The sequence below is a fragment of the Artibeus jamaicensis genome, unplaced genomic scaffold (assembly GCF_021234435.1).
Source record: "Artibeus jamaicensis isolate MK-2021 breed Jamaican fruit bat unplaced genomic scaffold, CSHL_Jam_final contig_332, whole genome shotgun sequence".
Classification (NCBI taxonomy): domain Eukaryota; kingdom Metazoa; phylum Chordata; class Mammalia; order Chiroptera; family Phyllostomidae; genus Artibeus; species Artibeus jamaicensis.
In genome coordinates, this window is record NW_026521788.1 from 20,557,880 (window position 1) to 20,578,049 (window position 20,170).

The following is a 20,170-nucleotide window of genomic DNA, read 5'->3' on the forward strand; positions in this document are numbered from 1 at the left end:
ATGGAACATACTAAATCCTCAGAAAACATACATGACATTATTTGTCACTGATTTCTAGTGCCTAACAGTGTCTGATATTCAAAGAACTGATGTGCAAAACACCCTGGCTAGGTTGTTCAGCTGGTTGGAGGGTCACCCTGTACACCAAAAGGTTGAGGGTTTGATCCTGGGTAGGGATGTATGGGAGGCAACTGACCGATACTTTTCTCTTTCTCCCCCTCCGTTCCTCTCTCTCTCTCTCTCTCTCTCTCTCTCAAATCAATGACCATGTCCTTGGGTGAGGATTAAAAAAGAACAAAACAAAGAATACATGCAAGGATCTGTGAAAAGTGAACAGTTGCTATATATCACATATCATTGGCTCAACTCTGTAAGGCAATGTATCACTCATATAATATAGGTTTTGTTAGCTGCCATCCTTCCTGGCTCAAATTGGGAACAAAACATTTCTGTGACACAAACCAAGTAACTCTCTAAATTGCTTTTTCCATGGACTATTTGTGATTCATTTCTCTTTAGTAGAACATAAGGTCTCCAAAAACAGGGGCCAACCCTTCCTTCTTCCTATCAGTAAACATCACTGAGCACCTATTATTATGCCAGACCCTGTGTTCCTTATTGGTGGTGAAGGCATGACTCTACCCTTGAGAGAACCAATTGGGAGGAACATAGATAAACAGGCAGTTACTATAAAGTACAGTACATATGTATTAGAAAAATACCCAATGTTAGATGTTATTGGGCATCCAAACCAGATTGTAAGCTGACAGACCTCTTAAGGTAAGCCCCCCAAAACGCTGATACAATTCCTGGCATATACTGGTGCTAAATAAACAGATGTTGAATTCCCTGGGGGAAAATGGGGTAAGATATTATTATATATACCCACTAACCTTACAGACACTTCCATACGGGCAACCGCTGAGAGCAGGCAGCGGTACCTCACTTAACCCCTGGACCAGACCACTGTCCCATTCTATAGATCAAAGAGGGCTGTAAGAGCACTGAAAGGCAGGAAGAGTAATAATGGAGTTCAGAACAGAAATTGCCCATCTTTAAAGGGAACATAACCTGGCAAGATGCCCTTGGGGTATCAATCTGAAATGAAGCAGATATAAATAGTTATTATTTTAAATATTCTTCAATTCCGACTGCTTATATTTAACATTTATGCTTTCACAATATGAATAGTTAACAGAAAGAATTGTTGAAATGTGAATACAATTACTTCTAATATCCTATGTAGTCTATAAAAGACAAGAACACAAACGTATTTTAAAAATATTTTCAGTCCTTTTTATTGATAACGTAACTGAGATACTTATTTTATACATTTAAATTACCTTGAGATTTGATGACAATATTTAGTTACAGTGTAATCTAGATTTTAAAATATACAAAACAGTTTTAGGATAGAGACGGACACAGAGATAGAGAGCAGCTGTGGGGGAGGGATGACCGCGGTAATCACAGGGTGGGAGGTGGGGGTGGAGGACAGTGTGGGGGAAATAGATGGTGACGGACAGAGACTTGACTTCAGGTGAACACACAATACAGTGTACAGATGATGTGTTGTGGAATTGTGAACCTGAAACCTGTATAATTTTATTAACCAGTGACATCCCAATAAATTCAATAAAAAGGAAAAAAGTAAAAATTAAGTAATAGTTTGAGGAACACATGTATTTCCACGTGCACACTTACAAAATTATACAAAGATACATATTTGTTTTAAAATAAAGGCTTTGAAAATGAAACCAGTTCATCTAATTTTTACTAAGGTGTGAGAAGAAATTTTTTATACAAAAAATAAAAACTGAAACAGAAATAACACTTTCAACTTGGTTTTCTAATGTCTTAAATACACATCAATTTTACAAATCACTACTTCTGAGGACAAAACTATAACTGTTTCCCTCCCATTTTTGTCATGCTTATAATAAGACATAAAAAGTACTCTAAATACAATCAATGGAACTCTTACATTTTAAACCATTTCAATATAAAGGATAGCAATTCAAATAATTTTTGCATTGCTACTTAAGTTTGTATTGCACTAAAATTATTTTCCATGGAAGAACTAGTTGGTGTATGTAACATGACAATACTTTAGAGACAGTCTTTGACATTCATATCTATGTTAATGGATACTTCACGGTCCACTGAAACATATTTTCTACTATACACCAAATCATTTAACAAATTTATAATGTTAATCTGTTTTTAAAGCAGACAGTCAGTATTTACTACTACTGCCTTTGGGAAATACACTGACTTTTTAAAATATATAAATCAGTCACAATACCTGGTAATAATATTTGAGCAATACCTAAAAATTCTTCATTTATTGCTGAGTCTCTACATGACTACGTTTTAAATACAACTATTTTTTTAATGAAGAGAAAAAGAGTTTTGTCTCTTTACCCAGTGGAGCAGTTTTAAGAAGATAAATAGTAATATCCCAATGCTGGCTTCTCAGCTATGGTTTATATAACTTAAAAGTTCATTTCTTTTCATTCTGCTGCAAAGCCTGTTTATTGTAATGATAATAACCAATAGTAGAATCTTGGACAATCATGATTACAATGAAAAGCTTGGAATAGCATTATAAGCTAATGGCAACCTTCTGAATCCAATTTTAAGTTAGTTCTACTTCCTAAGAACATCTTTAAATGATTTCAAACAACCTAACTGATTAGCCAGCATCAGTTTAGGAATTTTTTCTCAGTGTTCTATGGTGCAGCTCTTGGTATCAAAGTATAGTAAGTGCTCTTGATTTGTGATGAATAAAAAAGATCAAGTACTAAATACCAGTGGTTCCTGTGACAGGGCAAATATCCCCCTTCAAGTAATGTTCTCCCCAAAATTAAAGTAACATTTTATTTATCCCTCTGAGAGTTTGTTAAGGAAAGGAGATCATAATTTTTTTTCAGTTGAGGTGAAAAAACTGCTTCATGAGTTCATATGTTGTAAAAGCCACTGCTTGAGAGGGAATGCAGCGAATGTAGTTCAGAGATAAACCGCGATACAATCCTTTTCGAATTCCATGCTGTCCATAAACATACTTCATCGTCTCCCGCATGGTACTGAAAGACAGCGGTTACATGATGACGCCTTTAGTCCCACTTATGAAGAGACAATGTTAAGATCCATAACAGCATTTTTAAAAGAAGCTAAAATGCCATCTTATTGGGAACTGCCCTGCCTGGTTTCAGAAGCTGTAACTCCCCCATGGTTAAGGCTGAGTGACCTTGGGACCATAAGCCACTAAGGGGACAAAGCTTATCTCCCTGGCAGGGGCATCCCCTCCACTCCTTTTAATTCACCCTGCTTGGCTCACAATGCTTGATCCATTAGCCAATGATGGGTAAGATTCCTCAAGGGAGGGACGCCCTAAGACAGGCACAATCATGTGTGTGTGGGGGGGAAACCAGGGAAGGACTTGGGGGCTATAGAAAAAGGGGGTGATGGACCCTCGCCCCTCAGCTTTAACATAGCCTGAGTCTTACTCTTGGCTGCCTTACTTCCCTGCCTGACTTAAGCCTGAAACAATGCCTTAAGCCTGAGAACAATGCTGGAGGTAGGTGCCGCCCTGTGCTGGAAAGGGCAGGTTCCCTAGGGCAATCAGGCCTAAGAAAGAATGCATAAAATCCTACAAAACCTACTTTGCTAATACCCTCAATTTAAATAATAAGGATCCAAGCAGGAAGTGAGTTTGTTCCTCAAAGTTTTATGACTCTTTAGCTATCTGACCCTGACTCAGAATAGGCCCTCAGAGTTCTTTGTATGTTATCTATTGTTTAATCATTTCTGCCAGATAATGACTGATGAACTTTACATATACACCCTGTATTCCTGTGCAAATTGAACCCAATAAAAAACCTGTCAGGGCAAAAGGGGTGGGGTGCTCTCCCCTTGAGAGAGAAGCTGCACCATCCCTTCTCCTCCACAGGACTCAGAAGTCCGTGTGAATTTGTCTCATATCTCATTCATGACGCCCCAGACACTGCGGGCCGGTATCTGTGACACCATCTTGAATAGTTTTTGGAAGGCAAGTGCTAAAACAAGCTAAAAACTCACAATAAAGCAGTAATGAATTCTAAACTAGTACAAATACTATTTCATAATAATATCTGAAATACTGTTGTAGTTGTTTTAAAGGATGTAAGAAGAGTTATCCTTTAAGTTTTCATTTCAGGTCCAGTTTTATACTATAACTAGCAGGTGGTTATAGAACTAAAGCTTGAAGGACCATCTTTCCCATTTCAGCAATAAAGACTTTCTTGTTTCAAACGGTGTTCTTTTTCCTTTCAAACCAACATTTCGGGCTTTGTCTTTACCTTTCAATAGGCAATGTGGACTGAAATCTTCAAAAAAATCTGTTGGGTCAATAAAGGCAATTTAAGGTCCTGAACAAACATTCGGCTCTTCCCCCGAGGGACAACATATCACCAATCAAACAGAATGACTCTAAATATTAATATCTATAGATTATAGAGAACTCTAGAGCTGTGCTGTGCAATGATGGCAGCTACTAGCCATATGTGGCTCCTGAGCACTTGAAATGTTGCAAGTTGAAGTTGAGATGTGCTGTGAGTGTAAAACATACCCTGGCTCTCAAACGCTTAGTATAAAAACAGGATGTAAAATATTAAAATGTTTGTATTATAATATTTTAGATATATTAGGTTAAAGAAAAACATTTTTTAAATTTCATGTTTATTTTATACATTTTTAAAAACATAGCTACCAGAAAAATTTAAAATACATACGTGGCTCATGTTCTATTCCTATTTAACAGAGAGCTGTTCTCAAGGGAAAATTTTAATAGGAGGACTGGGACCTGAATTAAAACCTTATAATTAAACTATGGAAGATAAAATGGGTGTTCCAGACTACCGATGAGACACAGTCCTATCTCCCTACTTACTTTAAACATTACATTTCCTAAAGAAAATGAACAAAGATAAATGGAAAACTTACAGGCACTTTTCAAATTCTGGAAGAACAGTTCCTAATTGCATTCGCCTACGAGTTACATCAAATGGATAGCTAAAAGAAGAAAAAGGCATAAGGACTTAAAAATTATTTTCAGTTTTCTGCTTAATAATTATTGAATACAAAGCCCAATATATGTTAAGAAATATGTATTCCTATCATCTTATTGTTTGGGAGTCAGGACACAGGCCATGAATAGAACTAAATAACAATACAGAGGTCTCCTGGCCTTTGATTATGTGGCTCCCTCAGGTTAGATGGTTCTTGGTTCTTTCTTCCTATCACAGTATCAATTTTTATTCATTCCTTAAGGCCAAAATAAATGCCACCTCCTGGAGAAAACAAACTGGGTGTTTTTCACAGTTGTAACCCTATGATGTGGTTTCTCATCTGCGGCACTAGTGACATTTCGGTTAGATACTTCTTAGTAATCTAAGAAGGGCTGTCCTGTGCATTGTAAAATATTCAGGGGCATCCCTGGCCTTATACCCACATCTAGAAATCAGTAACACACCTCCAGCTGTGACAACAATAAATGTCTCTAGACATTAATAAATGTTCACTGGAGGCAAAATCACCCCAGTTGAGAACCAGTAATTTAAGAATATCCACCAAGTCCTCCTGTATAGAGTAGTCCAACAAAAATAATTTCTTTAAGGGCTATAATGAACAATACAGATAATTAGAAAACAGAGGAAATTCTATGTAAAGACTGCCTGAAATGAAATATACAAAAGTAATTTCTTTTCAGAGTAGGGTCCCAGGTGATTTCTTGAAATTTTATTTTGCTAAAATTGACTACTTATGTTAGATCCTGTGCTAAACAATTCATGTACATTATCTCATTCCATCTTCACAACAATTCCATACAGTAGGTACTGTTATTCCAACATTAACATAAGAAAATTGAGGACCTGGCTGGTGTGGCTCAGTGGATTGAGCACTGGCCTGCGATCACCAGTTCGATTCTAGGCCAGGGCATGTGCCTGGGTTGTGGGCCAGCTCCCTGGTTAGAGGCTTATGAGGGGCAGCCAATCGATGTTTCTCTGGCACATTGCTGTTTCTGTCCTGCCTTTTTTTCTTTCCTTCCCCTGTCTCTAAAAATAAGTAAATAAAATCTTTTTTAAAAAGGTTTAAAAAATTGAGTCTTAGAGACATTCTCTAGTGTCACAAAGCTGCTTTCTACTTTCTAACTCAAAGCTTTCCATGGCACCTAATATACACATAAGTGATACATGCCAAAAATAATCATATACTTTTGTATACATTTAAATTATAAAAGTTATAATTTTTAAAAATCCATGTATGAACCAAGCAGCTCACGAAGTAACATTACTAACAGCTGAAACTCCCTAAATACTTCAATAGCATCTCCAGGAATTCTTTTTTAATGGGGCATGGGGAGAAGACAACACTTTATGGGGATAAAGGGGCCAAAACCTCAACCTGAAGGATTCAGTTTCCAAGCAGGAAAAGATGTATGGGGGCAGAAGATGATTAGTATAAAGGAGAGAATGCAAGAAGACAAGGTACAAGGATCGGAGTTAGGGAAATAACAACGAGGAAGAAAGAAAACAGCACCGTAGGCAAAGTTCTAAAGTAAAAAGTAATAAGACTTAGTGAGGATATGGATATGTAAAACATAAAAAATAATTCTGAGGCATTATCATGACTAGAAGTTTAATGTCCATCAATAACAAAGAGGAAAGATATATCTGAATTACAGAGTTGGCACTAACTGCAGAAGAAGTTCAGGTAGAAACATCCAAGAGCTTGTTGGAGAAGTAATAGTGGGTCAACAAAGGAGATTGAAATAGAACTGGTTATCTGTAGAGAATGGGTTCTCTTTATGAAACCATAAAAATAGATGAGCTATTCTAGATATTTAAGGGAAGAGCAAAAGGATTACTATCTGGCTGGGCCTTAGAAAATTGGCACAGATAAGTAGGAAGAGGAAGACATGAATCAGCAAAGTACCAGAAAAGGGAAGGTTAGAGAGAATGATAGCCAAGCAAGGGCACTGTTACAAAAACCAAGGAACTAGAACAATTGAAAGGAAGGTAAAAGACCTGAGAAGGAGCCACTGAATCTGTTAAGAATCAATGGGTATAGAATATAGATTTAGAGGAGAAGTGGGAAAGAGAAGACAGATGTTAAGGACCTAAGTTGGAAGTGAGTAACAAAGAAAAAGGGTAGTAAAACCAAGAAGAGAATTAGGATAGCCAGAGGTGATCATGTCTGCAAATGAACAAGTTTCCACAGCCAGGTTTCTAAAAGTAAACCAGACACCTGTTTTCTTTTTTACCTTCACTGTAGTATGTATCTGCTCTCTCACACAAGTACACCAAATTTGCTTTCACAAAGGTAATAATTGTAAAATCCAATGAACAACTTACTTTTCAGTACTTATTTGACTTTTCTTTTTCCACTGGATATTCTTTTTCGAGTCTGTGACACTATCACTTCCTGCTGTCCTCTGTTTTACAGGATACTCAGTCATAGAAAGCTTTTCTTCCTATTCCTGAAAAGTTCCTGCTTCTAGTATCCAGGACCCTTTTTATCTCATGTAATCAAGACCAAGAGGTCTACAGAAATTCTTCGAAGCCACCTTTCCAATTACAAGATAGTAATACCTTTATGTTTCTACTAGAACTTAAATTAATATGCAATTCCACAATATTGGTACTGTCTCAGTAAGAATATAGTCTTCTTGAGGCAACAACTGTGCTTTCCTTTCAGTGAACCTCCCAATGCCTTATACACTGTCTGACTGAGCAGGCCTTCAAGATTTTAGAGCAAGAGAAGTTGTGCCTCCTTGCATAACACAAACACAATAAATGGCTCGAATTTCAGAAACTTCATATAGGCAAAGCAAATTCATGAGAAAATATGGATGAAGACTATATATACTTAGTATTTCTATCTATTTTTAATGAATCCATAGGAATTTGGGTGGGTTCACTAATTTGGTACTAAATTTTTTATAATATGCTAAAAGTGCGGGCACATCTGAAAAAAATGTATTTATACTTATATTTTGCAAGAAATACTACGTTTTAATAATCTATTAGAAAAAGTGATTAACCAATGCTAAAAATCAGGATTGGGTAACTTGACTGAATTAAGTGGATGAAGAAACTTACGATATTGTCTGTGCTATAGCTCCAGCAACACCACCACAAAGTAAGTTTATGTGAGTTTTCAAAACTAAGACATTAGGATTGTCTGATGAAGGTCTGCCAAGAAGGGTAGGAGCATGGGAAAGCCCAACACTCTTTAAGGTACCAAAAGTAAAAAATGAAACACCTGAAAAACAAAATATAAATTCACCACGATGCTAAATAGAACATGAGCTGTGAAAAGATACCAATCTTACAAAATAACCAATTAACTCAAGGAACTACCTATGCATTTCCTGTTTCCTGCTGTTTGGCTTAATTTAAGACAAAAAATAATTAATGTCTATAACTAACCTAAAGACAACAAAATTAGCACCCATAAAAAATTATAGCATTGGTTTTTACACACTAACATAAATAATTCAGTTCACTGAATAAAGGTATTAGTGAGTATAATGCCATCTTATATAGGAATAGAATTAAACTATTTCCCAAAGTTTCCCATGAATAAATATTAAATTCATAATTAATAATACAAGTAAATATGACAACTTCCATTTATAATAACAATAATGGTGACAATGTAAGATAGAGGCAAAAAATTCAGAAGTGACAAAACATTGTTATTTTAACTGAGTATCTAATTTTGTCTTCAAGAGTTGTGATCAGGAGAGAAATCTTCATATTGGCTTGCAAGACAAATGAAATCTAATAAACACTGAATTCAGTTATTGGTAATATGAAATTCATATTGCTGAAAATTTACATAAGTTTATAATAGATCCATTAAAGTTGTATGTTAATAAAATGAAGAGTAGAATTCAGCCCTGATTGGTGTGGCTCAGCAGACTGAGTGCTGGCCTGCAAACCAAGAGGTCATGGGTTTGATTACCAGTCTGGGCATATGCCTGGGTTGCAGACCAGGACCCCAGTGAGGGGCTCATGAGAAGCAACCATACAATGATGTTTTTCTCCCTCCCTTCTCTTCTCAAAAAATAAATAAATAAAATATTTTTAAAAAAGAAGAGAATTCAAATATCCCTATCACCTGAGCATTACTCAAGATATCTTGATAGCCACTTATTTTTTCTTTTTTTTGCCCCCACCCTCCCTTTTTTTTATTTTAAAAACATATTTAAAGATATACTTGATGCTTAAGAACAAATAAGCACTAACAAAAATTCAATCCAGAAGAATATATCAATATATGCATTTATTCTTTATAGAAAATTCTTATAATTTTATAGTATTTGTAAAAATACTATAAGCACTAATAAAAATTCAATCCAGAAGAATATATCAATATATGCATTTATTCTTTATAGAAAATTCTTATAATTTTATAGTATTTGTAAGAACAAATAAGCACTAACAAAAATTCAATCCAGAATAATATCTCAATATATGCATTTATTCTTTATAGAAAATTCTTATAATTTTATAGTATTTGGAAATGATGATATACAATTTTGAAATATTCATACACTTGTATTTGGAAAATCTAGTCTAAGGCCTTAATCTAAATACAGAAAAGTTCACAACAAGAAGGTTCATAACAACATAAACACAAGTAAAAATAATTAGAACTACCTAAATGATGTGGAGTTATAATCAATAAAATATGACACAATTAATAAAAATGATGTTTGTAAAGACTATTCAAAAATATAAAAAAATACTTCAAAAATCAGGAAGAATTAAGAAAAATTACATATGTACATATAACTGTAAAAATATAACTAAAAAATTGAAAGTTAAAACAAAAATAAAAGATAGGAAAAGAAGAAAATATAGCAAAAAATTAAAGAGTTCTGCTGCCAGCACGATGGCAGTACAGGTGTTCTGAGGGGCTCTGTCACTGCAGAACAACTGTATCCACTGCAAAAAGCATAAGGTGTTTAAGAACCCCAGAACCACCTCCCCATATAAGCCCACTTGGGAGTTGTGGGCTCGTGAGAGTAGTGGAATGACTGCATATCGACGCCAATAGCAGCAAAGCCATTAAGATGGATCCTCCATTGGTCCTACAGAAGAAGGAATCAGAGTCTGAAACTCAGAGATCAGGATCAAGTGATAAGCTCATAATTAAAGACCACCATGCATAGGAGGAAGAAACTAAATTTGTACATTTATAAAGAGTAAGGGAGTAAAGATTCATAAAAATAAGCAAACAAGATGAGAAAGAAATTTAAAAAAAGAAAAACAACACACAGAAATAGAATAGCAAGGTATAGAAACAAGTCTAAATATATCAATAATCATAATAACCATCCAGTGGATTAGTTGACAATTAAAGTGTTTTATAGACTGGATTAAATAAAATATCTAGCTCTCTGATGATTGCAAAAGAAATACCTAAAACATAAAGACATGAAAAAGCAGAAAATATAAAGGATGAAAAAAGATATGTCAGGCAAATATTAACTTGGATATGGCCAAAAAATAATTACGAGATGGGTAGGAATTTGAACAATGACTAGATGACACTCAGGACTTTTTTTTCCAAGTTTCAAATGGTATGTAGCCATGCTTTTAAGATATACTGTGGATGAAACAAAGTGAATTTGCTTTGAAACAATTTGAGATGAGGATGGAGGGAGTAATTAGGGGTTAGATAAAGCAAGATTTGCCGTGAGTTGATCACTACCGAAGCTAAGTAATAGGTACATGGTAGTTCATTATACTATTGTCCACTTTTGAATATGTTTGAAAATTTCCAAATCTTAAGTAAAAACAAATAAAATAACAAACTCAATGAATCCAGCTAAAGCAGTATTTATGAAAAAATATTTACATTAGGGGAAATAAATCTAAAGATTCAAAGTTAATTAGGTAAGCATCCAACTAGAGACTAAACCCAGAGAAAGGAGATAATTAAGACATGAACAAAAATTAATGAAATGGAGAATAAAGGTAGACTAGAGAAGAGAAAGAAAAACGAAATGAAAAGTGGGATACAACTAGAGATAGCGCAGATATGAAAAAATAAGGAAAACCTTTTAACAAAAAGTTGAAAACCAGCACAAAACAGTCAAGTTCATAACAGTAAAGAAAAATACGAATTACCAAAATGACACAAAAACATGAACAGCTCTACAATCACTCAAGAAATTAAACCAGTATTTAAAAGTCATCCCATAATTAAAACTTGAGAAACAGATAACTGTAATCATTTTATACAGGTTCTTCCTGAGGATGGAAAAATGATGAAGAAATGCTTTTTAATTCATTCTATGAGACCTTGAGGATATTACAAGAAAATTACAAAGTAATCTCCTTATAAATATAGATGTAACACTTACAAAAACAGCAAATTGAATCCAACAAGACATAAAAAGATCACTATATCACAATCAATTTGGGTTGACATTAGAACATCCATTGATGTCATTCACCATATTAACAGATTAAAGGAGAAAATTGTATGATCACCTCAGTAAATATAGAAAAGGGTGTCTGATTAAATTCAACAGTAGACAATAGTATAATGAACTGAGTCAGTAAAAATTCTTACCAAACCTTCTCCAACCTAATAATTACTACACACTACAGTAAACATTATACTAAATGAAGTATTAGAAATATTCCCTTGAAAATCAGTAATAGTCAAAATGCCCAGGATTATCACTTTTATTTATTGCTGAACTATAGGTCCTTAGCTAGTATAGTAAAATAAGACAAATGTAAATTAAAAAAATTTTTAAATAAGAATTACAATGAAGAAAAATAATAGTATTTGCACAGGATGTGATTACCCACACAGAAAACTCAAAACGTCTACAAACAACACAGTGGCTGGCCATAATATCAACAAGTAGGATAACAGGACATTATAAGATCACATAAAAATTAAATCAAGCCATAAACATAAAATGTACTTTTCTAAAAGACACTACAAAGTTTATAAGGTTTCTATGACTATACCTAGCAAAAATGTCCAAAAACTGTACAAAATTTCATTCAAAATCCAAACAAGGCTCTTGTGCAACATCAAAAACTGAATCTAGCCCTGGCTGGTGTAGCTCAGTGAATTGAGCTCGGGCTGTGAACCAAAGGGTCACCAATTCTATTCCCAGTCAAGGCACATGCCTGGGTTGCTGGCCAGGTGCCCAGTGGGGGCCACATGAGAGGCAATCACACACTGATGTTTCTCTCCCTCTTTCTCTCTCCCTTCCTCTCTCTCTCAAAAAATAAATAAAATCTTTAAAAAATAAAACTGATTCTAAAGTATGTGGAATAGCAAAATATCTATAGTCCTTACATTCCGGGGGGTAGAAAAAAAGCATAAAGTCAAGGGACTTATCGTAACAAATATAAAGACTTCATAAAAAACTGCATTCTATTACTGTTCTAAAAAGTAGAACTGAGGATCGCTGGAGAAATGAGGGACTGACTGCTTAGTAAGTGGTAATAAATCAAACAGTTACCCTTCAGGAGGAAAAAAAATACCACTGGCAGATTAATGACTTAAATATAGAATGCTAAACTTTAAAAAATCATTCTTAGAAGTAATTAAAAGAAAGATTCTGCCAAATTCGAAACATACCCGCATACGGAGCCATTCCTAATATAGTAGGCATCAGGCCTCTGTAAAATCCAAGGAAACCGCCTTCCTTTTGAGTGAAGAAAACAACAGAAGCTACATTACATTGCTCTCATTATGCTAAACATCAAAGAACAAAAGCATACATTATAATACAAAAATTATTCTGGGAACAACCTTGAAACACAGATGTGTTTTCATAATTATTACTAATTACTTGTAAGCAAAAGAATTATTTATATAACAATCAAAATATTGCCCTACATATAAAAAACACATTATATAGATGAGAAAAGTAACTATGTACCTTTGCATAAATTGTTTTGAATGCATGAATAATTCCTGTGTACGTGTGTTCCCCCTTCACTTGGAATGCTAGGCGTACTCTAACCATGTCAAGAGGGTAAGTACAGATAACTGCTGTCATACCTGAAAAAAAGTAGAAAACTTCAATGTACAAGAAATTTTTTGGCACATATATATCTCTTATCATTAAATCATTATCATATATATAGAAGATATTTTTATACACACACACACATATCTTTCCTGTCATTTGTTTTGTTGTAAAATTATAGCAATGATGAAAACCCAATGAAAGCAGAAGTGAACCCTGGCTGGTATGGCTCAGTGGCCAGAGTGCCAGCCTGCAAACCGAAAGGTCGCCAGTTTGATTCCCACTCAGGACACATGCCTGGGTTGTGAGCCAGGTCCCTAGTTGGGGGCATGTGAGAGGCAAGTGATCAATGACACATCTCTCACATATCGGGGTTTATCTCTCTTTTTCTCCCTCCTTTCCTCTCTCTTTAAAAATTAATAAATAAAATATTTTTTAAAAGGAGATATTGATACAATTATATCATAATATCATCAGTTAAAAAAATCCCTGTAAATAAAGGGTCGGCTTGTAAAAATCTCTTCAAGTTCTTCCCATGGTGACGTTATATTGTTAGCGCCAAAATAGTACAGTTAAGTGGATGGTGAATATTTTCAAATTCTGTTGCTTGTCTATTCCAAGGTAAGATATCTGAAGAAAAACCATTTCCATAGCACTAGACACGATATCTAACTTTTAGTTTCTCTAATTTTAAAATGGAGAGATGCTTTACCTACCTAAAAAGCTATTATAAAAAATTTAAAAAGGTACTTTATTTATGTGAGGTGCTTTTGAAAAATTTAAAACATTATCGTAATTTTCATTTTTGAATTTAGGTAAATTTGTTATTGACTAAACATATTAAAAAAATATAAGTATCATAGGAAATAGAAACAATGTGTTTCAGGGGTAAGATCACGTCGTAAGAAAATTTAATACTAAGTTCTAGATTTTCATTAATATGATTTCCAATTCCATAAACTACCCAGCTGAGTTTTTTAATTTAAAAAATCTCTTTACTGTAAAGTATCAAAAGAAATGTATGTTTAACGTAGGAAAACTAGGAAATAAAAAAATGAAATAGATATTTATCCTCCAGTAATAACCACCTAAATATATATTCCAAACTTTTCATATGTGTACATCTACACACAACACACACACACACACACACTTAAAACTTGTAATTCTATTTTGTAGTCAATATTTTTTACCTTTATATTGTGAACATCTTTCCATGTGAGAAAAACATTACTTGGATGTACTACAATAGTAAACAATCTTCTTAGACAGTTAGGTTGTCTCCATTATTTGCTCCACTGACAGAGCAAACAATGCTTTGGTGAACATCCTTGTAACTATTAAATATTTTTGTGCACCTTTTCCATTATGGATAAATTCCTACAATCAAATCATTAGGTCAAAGGGCAAGACTTTTAATAAAAATTGCTCTCTGAATGATTGTGCCAATTTATAATGCCATCCATTAGAATAAAAGTCCTATTTCTCTGACTTCTTGGTAGTATTAGATTACTGGACAATTAAAAGATTAAATTATTCCATCATTTTCTCAACAACCGATGGGCAAAAAGCATTATCTGTTATTTTGGCATGTTTCTCATATGGCTTTGTGTGTGTGTGTGTATGTGTGTGTGTGTGTGTGTTGTGTGTGTGGTGGTTTTATAAATTTATTTGTCAATCAGTGGTCAGTTCTCATCCACAGTGACTGTGTAGATTTTAGAAAGTGGTTACCTACTTAGTACAAAGGTAATTAGTGTATACAACTTGTTTGATGAATCTTCATCTTCATTACATTTTCTGGACACCTGCACATGAACACATGTGCACGAGGATACGGGGCACTCCTTATTCCTCTGCCCCAGACAGCTTTACTGAAACACGTACACACCTGGAGTTCTATCCCCTTCATGGCAAATCTCCAGACCCCTTTGAGTGCCCAAGGGAACATGCTTGACACTCACTCTATAAATGCACTTGGGAAGGTTAATGGTACATTCTCTGTTCTAACTCATGGTTGGCAGAACGGCCATTCTTCTCGCCAGTCAAGTTGAGATGTACTTCTAATTTTTGTGTATGTGCCAACTTTTGTTTTTCTCCCTTTGGTCAGGAAACTGAGGATTTATGATCAATTCAAACCAACTGAGACTATAGGATGAGACTGTCCCTAAAGTCTCATCCTCTTTTTATCTCTATATTCTAGAATCCCAGGAACTGTGGTAACCCAAGAACGTACTTTAGTCGGCAATTAAATTTGGTAATTTGGAAAGCTTTAGAAGCATTTAACATTACCTTCCATAACTACTATATGCTTAAATAGAAAGCAAAAAATCTCTGGTGGGAAATTATATTTCTAACCACAATACCAAAAACAGATAGTCCTGCTGAGGCAGGAGATGGAATAGGAAATCCTGAGACACTGCAGCAGTCATCAGTCAGCATCCTGATTTCTGATAATCATCCTGTGACACCTAATAATAATTAGAATTGTGGTTTCCTTCCTGAGAGGGCAATCAAGGAGGATTGTGGGAAATTGCATGTGTAGAAGCTTAAGCACACACCCTACAGGGCACATAGCTGTTCAATAGAAGAGGGCCATTTTCTGGCCAGAGATGGCCCGCTCCCATGTTGAGAAGTATACTTTCCTTAATAAATTTCCCACTTGCTTTCCTCTACAATATCTTCGTTCACGACCTCCAAGAACCTGGACCTTGTCTCCATCTGCAGCACTGGGTTATTAGAACTTTGGAGATTATATTCTGAAAATATGGTAAATATAATTTTTTATTCTGCTCAAGTAAGAAGCATAAAGAATTTCTTTACGAAAGAATTAACAATACAAGGAGAAAGCAGCAGAGAGAAGAGAGGAGTAAATATTAGAAATTGGGTAACACAGGGCTGGAGTAGAGGAGCATATGCTGACTCTCATCAATCTCCTTCTTTCCCAATTTATGAATGAATACGGAAGTAGGTGTGAGTTTTCCGAGCTGGCTTTCCTCCCAGCTTACCGCCGTCCTTGCCCATCTGAGGCTTCCACTGAGGGAATAGCATCCAAAATTTATATCACATCCAGAGACTGAAGTTCAACCACTAATACGTGATTTCCAAGTAAATACTTTAGACAAATGGAGGGCTCCAGCATCAGGAATACAAAAGCTAAGCTAAGGAAACTGGCCTAGAGTAGATGTCCATAGTAGTTCAATTCTACTATATCTTATCCTTTGGATGCAAATCATTTCCTCAAGCCTGATAATTAGGTATCACTTGAAAAATAACTAAAATACACCTGTCCATACCTGTGTACAACCTCTGATGAGTACAGTATCTAAAATAATGCTCTTAGAGAATATTTAGGAAGAAATAATTCAATTATGACATCCAGGAAACACATTTGCAATCATTATTACACAAATGAAAAAAATCTGACTTTGGCTGCCTTTTATACAATAGTCTCGTGTGGAAACCAGAGGTCTCAGGTAACTACATCATTTCAGTCTAGCCAAAGGGCTAGAGAGCAGATGTCTGAACATTGCATGGCCCCTGCCACCAACCCCTTGCACGCACAAATCAGGCCTCGGATCTATTAACTAAAGAAAGTTAGTTCTGATTTTTAAAAATTCAAGAGTTAGATTACTAGTTCAAAAGAACAATTTCTCCAAATATATAGGCAGCTTGTTGCTTTTGAATTCTGGATTGGGGTTCAAGAGGGATAGAATTCCCTTTTAAATAAAAGTATCCAAAAAAGGTGCCTCAAAGCTATGTTGAAATTCTCAAAACAACAGTGTGTAGTCTGTTTTAATAATCACTGGATGCACCATACAGCAATTCTAACTGCTTATGTCCCGGCTCTGCCCTGATTGGTTGCTGCCCACATCATACTGGTTGTTAAATATTTTGAATGTCACCTCTTTTTACAACAAAAAATTTCCCTGTGTTAAAAATAAGACAAAAAGAAGAAATTATGTGGCTGGCTGAAGAGCATGTAGCAAGCCACTGCCATGGAAGGTTTAATGACAGGACCTCGTATTTATGGAGGACCTAGATCTTTCACAATGTTTTCACAGACATAGAGCTGACCAACCATAAGCTCCACTTTAACAAATGGATAAACGAACTGTGGAAAGCTTGGATGACCTGCATATAGTCAAAGGACAGGTATGAAATGAAGGCCAGCCAGCATCTCAGGAAATATTCTGCCCTCTCACCCTGCCGGCCTTGAGCCAAAACACCAAACTGGAGTAGGCCAGAGAGGACAGACAGCAAGTAGAACTTAGCTCATTACCCCCAGTTTCTAACAACTTCCTTTTTTTCCTTCTTCTCTTTATCCTGTCACTCTTAGTTTCACAGAAACTAAGACTGATTTCAAACAACGGAAAGATAAAAAAGAAAAGAAGCACCACTTTCTTCAATATGAATCTTTTAGTCTCCAGTGGATCTCAGTCTCCAGGTTTTCCTTTTTCTGGCTGACTGAGATTCAATGGGTAGTTGCAGGATGAGGTAAAAGATTAAAGTTCAAGAAATATTTAAAATGAGCTCTTTAAAAAGATTTTATTTATTTATTTTTAGAGAGGGGAAGGGAGGGAGAAAAAGGGGGAGATAAACATCCATGTGTGGTTGTTTCCCGACTATTTCCCACTGGGGACCGTCCCGCAATCCAGGCATGTGCCCTGACTGGGAAACCAACTGGCAACCCCTTGGTTCACAGGCCAGTGTTCAATCCACTGAGCCACACCAGCCAGGGGAAAAATGAGCTCTTTTGAAATGACAGTGAAAACATACATGCCATTTTTACTTTGCAAATACAAAATTCAAACTTAGATTCAAAGGCCACCAAAAGCAGAGGAGCAAAGATACCAGATAAAAATAAATTTAACCAGAACATTCATTTCAACTCTTTAAAATCACAGAAACAAAACCTACTTAAACATGGTTAAAAAAAAAAAAAAGGAAATACTGGATAATGGAAGCACTAGTCTTATTTATAATAGCTAGAATTTTTTAGACTTTTTTCTCTAAAAAAATAATTGAAGCTCCTCTTGTTTACTATTGTTTTCTAGTATATACCGAAACCTTGAAGTTAACATGTCTTTTGTTTCAGCAAAATGAAACTAGAAACACCATTTGAATGAACGTGCTATTCAATAATCAAGTGCCATGAAAAGGAAGTAATACAAAACCTTTAGGATTTGACTCATATTCATCATATTCATAATCCTACCTCACCTTTCTTATAACCCTCAAAGAATTTTGACCATTCACCTGTAAAGTTAAATTTAAGAAACAGAAATTAAAAAGTGATACAAGAAATCATACACTTCAAGTTTTGGAAACAACTAAAATTTCTCTTCCATAAAAGGAAGATAATCATAACACTTTTCTCATAGTATTGTTCCATGGACTACTTGTCAAGTGCCAAAAATGAGATGCCACAGGCTCAGGTCTGTGAAGAGCCCAAAGCAAATGTGCAATACTGTCAGCTAATGTTGCTCACCAGCACCGTCATGCCAGTGTAAAATACTGAAATACTTTTACCCCACCTGGAGAACAGCTGTTGCTCCAACTTCCCAAGATCCCCCCACCAGAACTCCGACCCACCCCCACCACCACTACATGCCATCTCACAATCCAGCCACAAAAAAAGAGTTAAATGGAGGTTTCAGAACCTGTTTGTTAGTGCCTCTGCAGTTGGGTTGCTAAATACAGGGTCTGGCATAAGTAAGGCCTGCTTGAGTGTGGTTGGTAGGGTAATAATATGAGTGTAATAATTTATAGCTTTAATCTCAACATTTCACCTAAAATGTCATATGGTGTGCTTGAGTGTGATATTGTTATGTTACAGAATTATATGCTTATGATGTTGTAATGAACAATTTTGTAATTTAAAAAAAGGGTGTTATTTGTGCCAGATTCTGTATTTTGAATATTATTCTTGGTTATTTTTATTACTCATTGTACTTGGGGCAGCCAGCTGGAAGTCAAGAAGAGCTAAATAAACAGTGCCTAAGGCAAAACCATAGATAAGCAGGTCAGGTGGAACAGCATAAATCTAGGTATAAAGGCATACAGCTGAAGAGTCATTAATTTCAGAGCCTAAAGTAGTATTTGGCAAGTTCCTAAGACATGTCATCTGAGACCAAGACTGTTGTCTCAACAACCAGGAAGATAATTATCAATGGCTATAGTATCTCCAACATCTATCCAAAGATTTTTTTCTGGTCTTTGGGGCTTACCTGCTCACATCTAACTGCATTCCCTTCCCCACCATACAACCCATGTCGACCTCAAGGTCTTTAGAACTACCAGAATGCTTAATCGCATATACTGAAGAGCAGGGGCCTATGTACTCAGAAGGCGAAATAATGTAAATGCTCCAGCCATACATACCTTTCTCTCTGCCAATGCTAGTACCCCACAAAGGCACAGTACAAAATCTTGGTTTAAAAACCTGACACCACCATGCAGTATGTCATACCCTGACCAAAGTAATAAAATAGTCATCCAGCCCTGGCTGGCATAGCTCAGTGGATTGAGCGTGGGCCTGTGAACCAGAGGATCCCGGTTCAATTCCCAGTCTGGGCATATGCCTGGGTTGCAGGCCAGTTCCCAACAGGGGACGCAGGAGAGGCAACCATACATTGATATTTCTCTCCCTCTCTCCTTTCCCTCTGAAGATAAATAAATTTAAAAAAAATAGTTATCCAAAATCCTATAAACCCTATGATAACCACTACAATTAAGTTTTTTTTTTTAAGATTTATTTACTTTTAGAGAGAAGGTAAGGGAGGGAGAAATACAAGGAGAGAAACATTGATATGAGAAACACTGATCTGCTGTCTTTAATGCGGGCCCCAACGGGGGACCAATCCTGAAAGCCAGGCATGTGCCCTGACCTGGCAACCTTCCGCTTTGCCAGACAACACCCAACCGAGTCACACAAGTCAGGGGTACAATTAAGATTTTGATATAGTACCTTCCAGTGATTTTATTTCCATTAACAGAAATAAAAATAGTTAACATGTTGGCTATAAGCTTGTAGAATCTTTTTAATGAATATTTATATATGTATTTACTTAAAAAAACCCCAAATATTATATACAATACTGAACATTCTCTTTT

At 35.5% G+C, this 20,170-nt stretch overlaps 1 protein-coding gene across 1 annotated transcript in view; it reads right to left on the reverse strand.

The window, feature by feature from the left end:
* Positions 1–1,269: 1,269 nt before the first annotated feature.
* Positions 1,270–20,170, reverse strand: part of SLC25A16 (solute carrier family 25 member 16) — a 36,701-nt gene continuing 17,800 nt past the window's right edge. The window contains exons 5-9 of the mRNA XM_053663968.1: positions 12,968–13,089; positions 12,664–12,730; positions 8,142–8,304; positions 4,984–5,052; positions 1,270–3,086 (exon numbers count right to left, since the gene is read on the reverse strand). Of these exons, the coding sequence (XP_053519943.1) occupies positions 2,930–3,086; positions 4,984–5,052; positions 8,142–8,304; positions 12,664–12,730; positions 12,968–13,089 (578 nt within the window). The 3' untranslated portion in view covers positions 1,270–2,929. The remainder of the gene's footprint in view (positions 3,087–4,983; positions 5,053–8,141; positions 8,305–12,663; positions 12,731–12,967; positions 13,090–20,170) is intronic.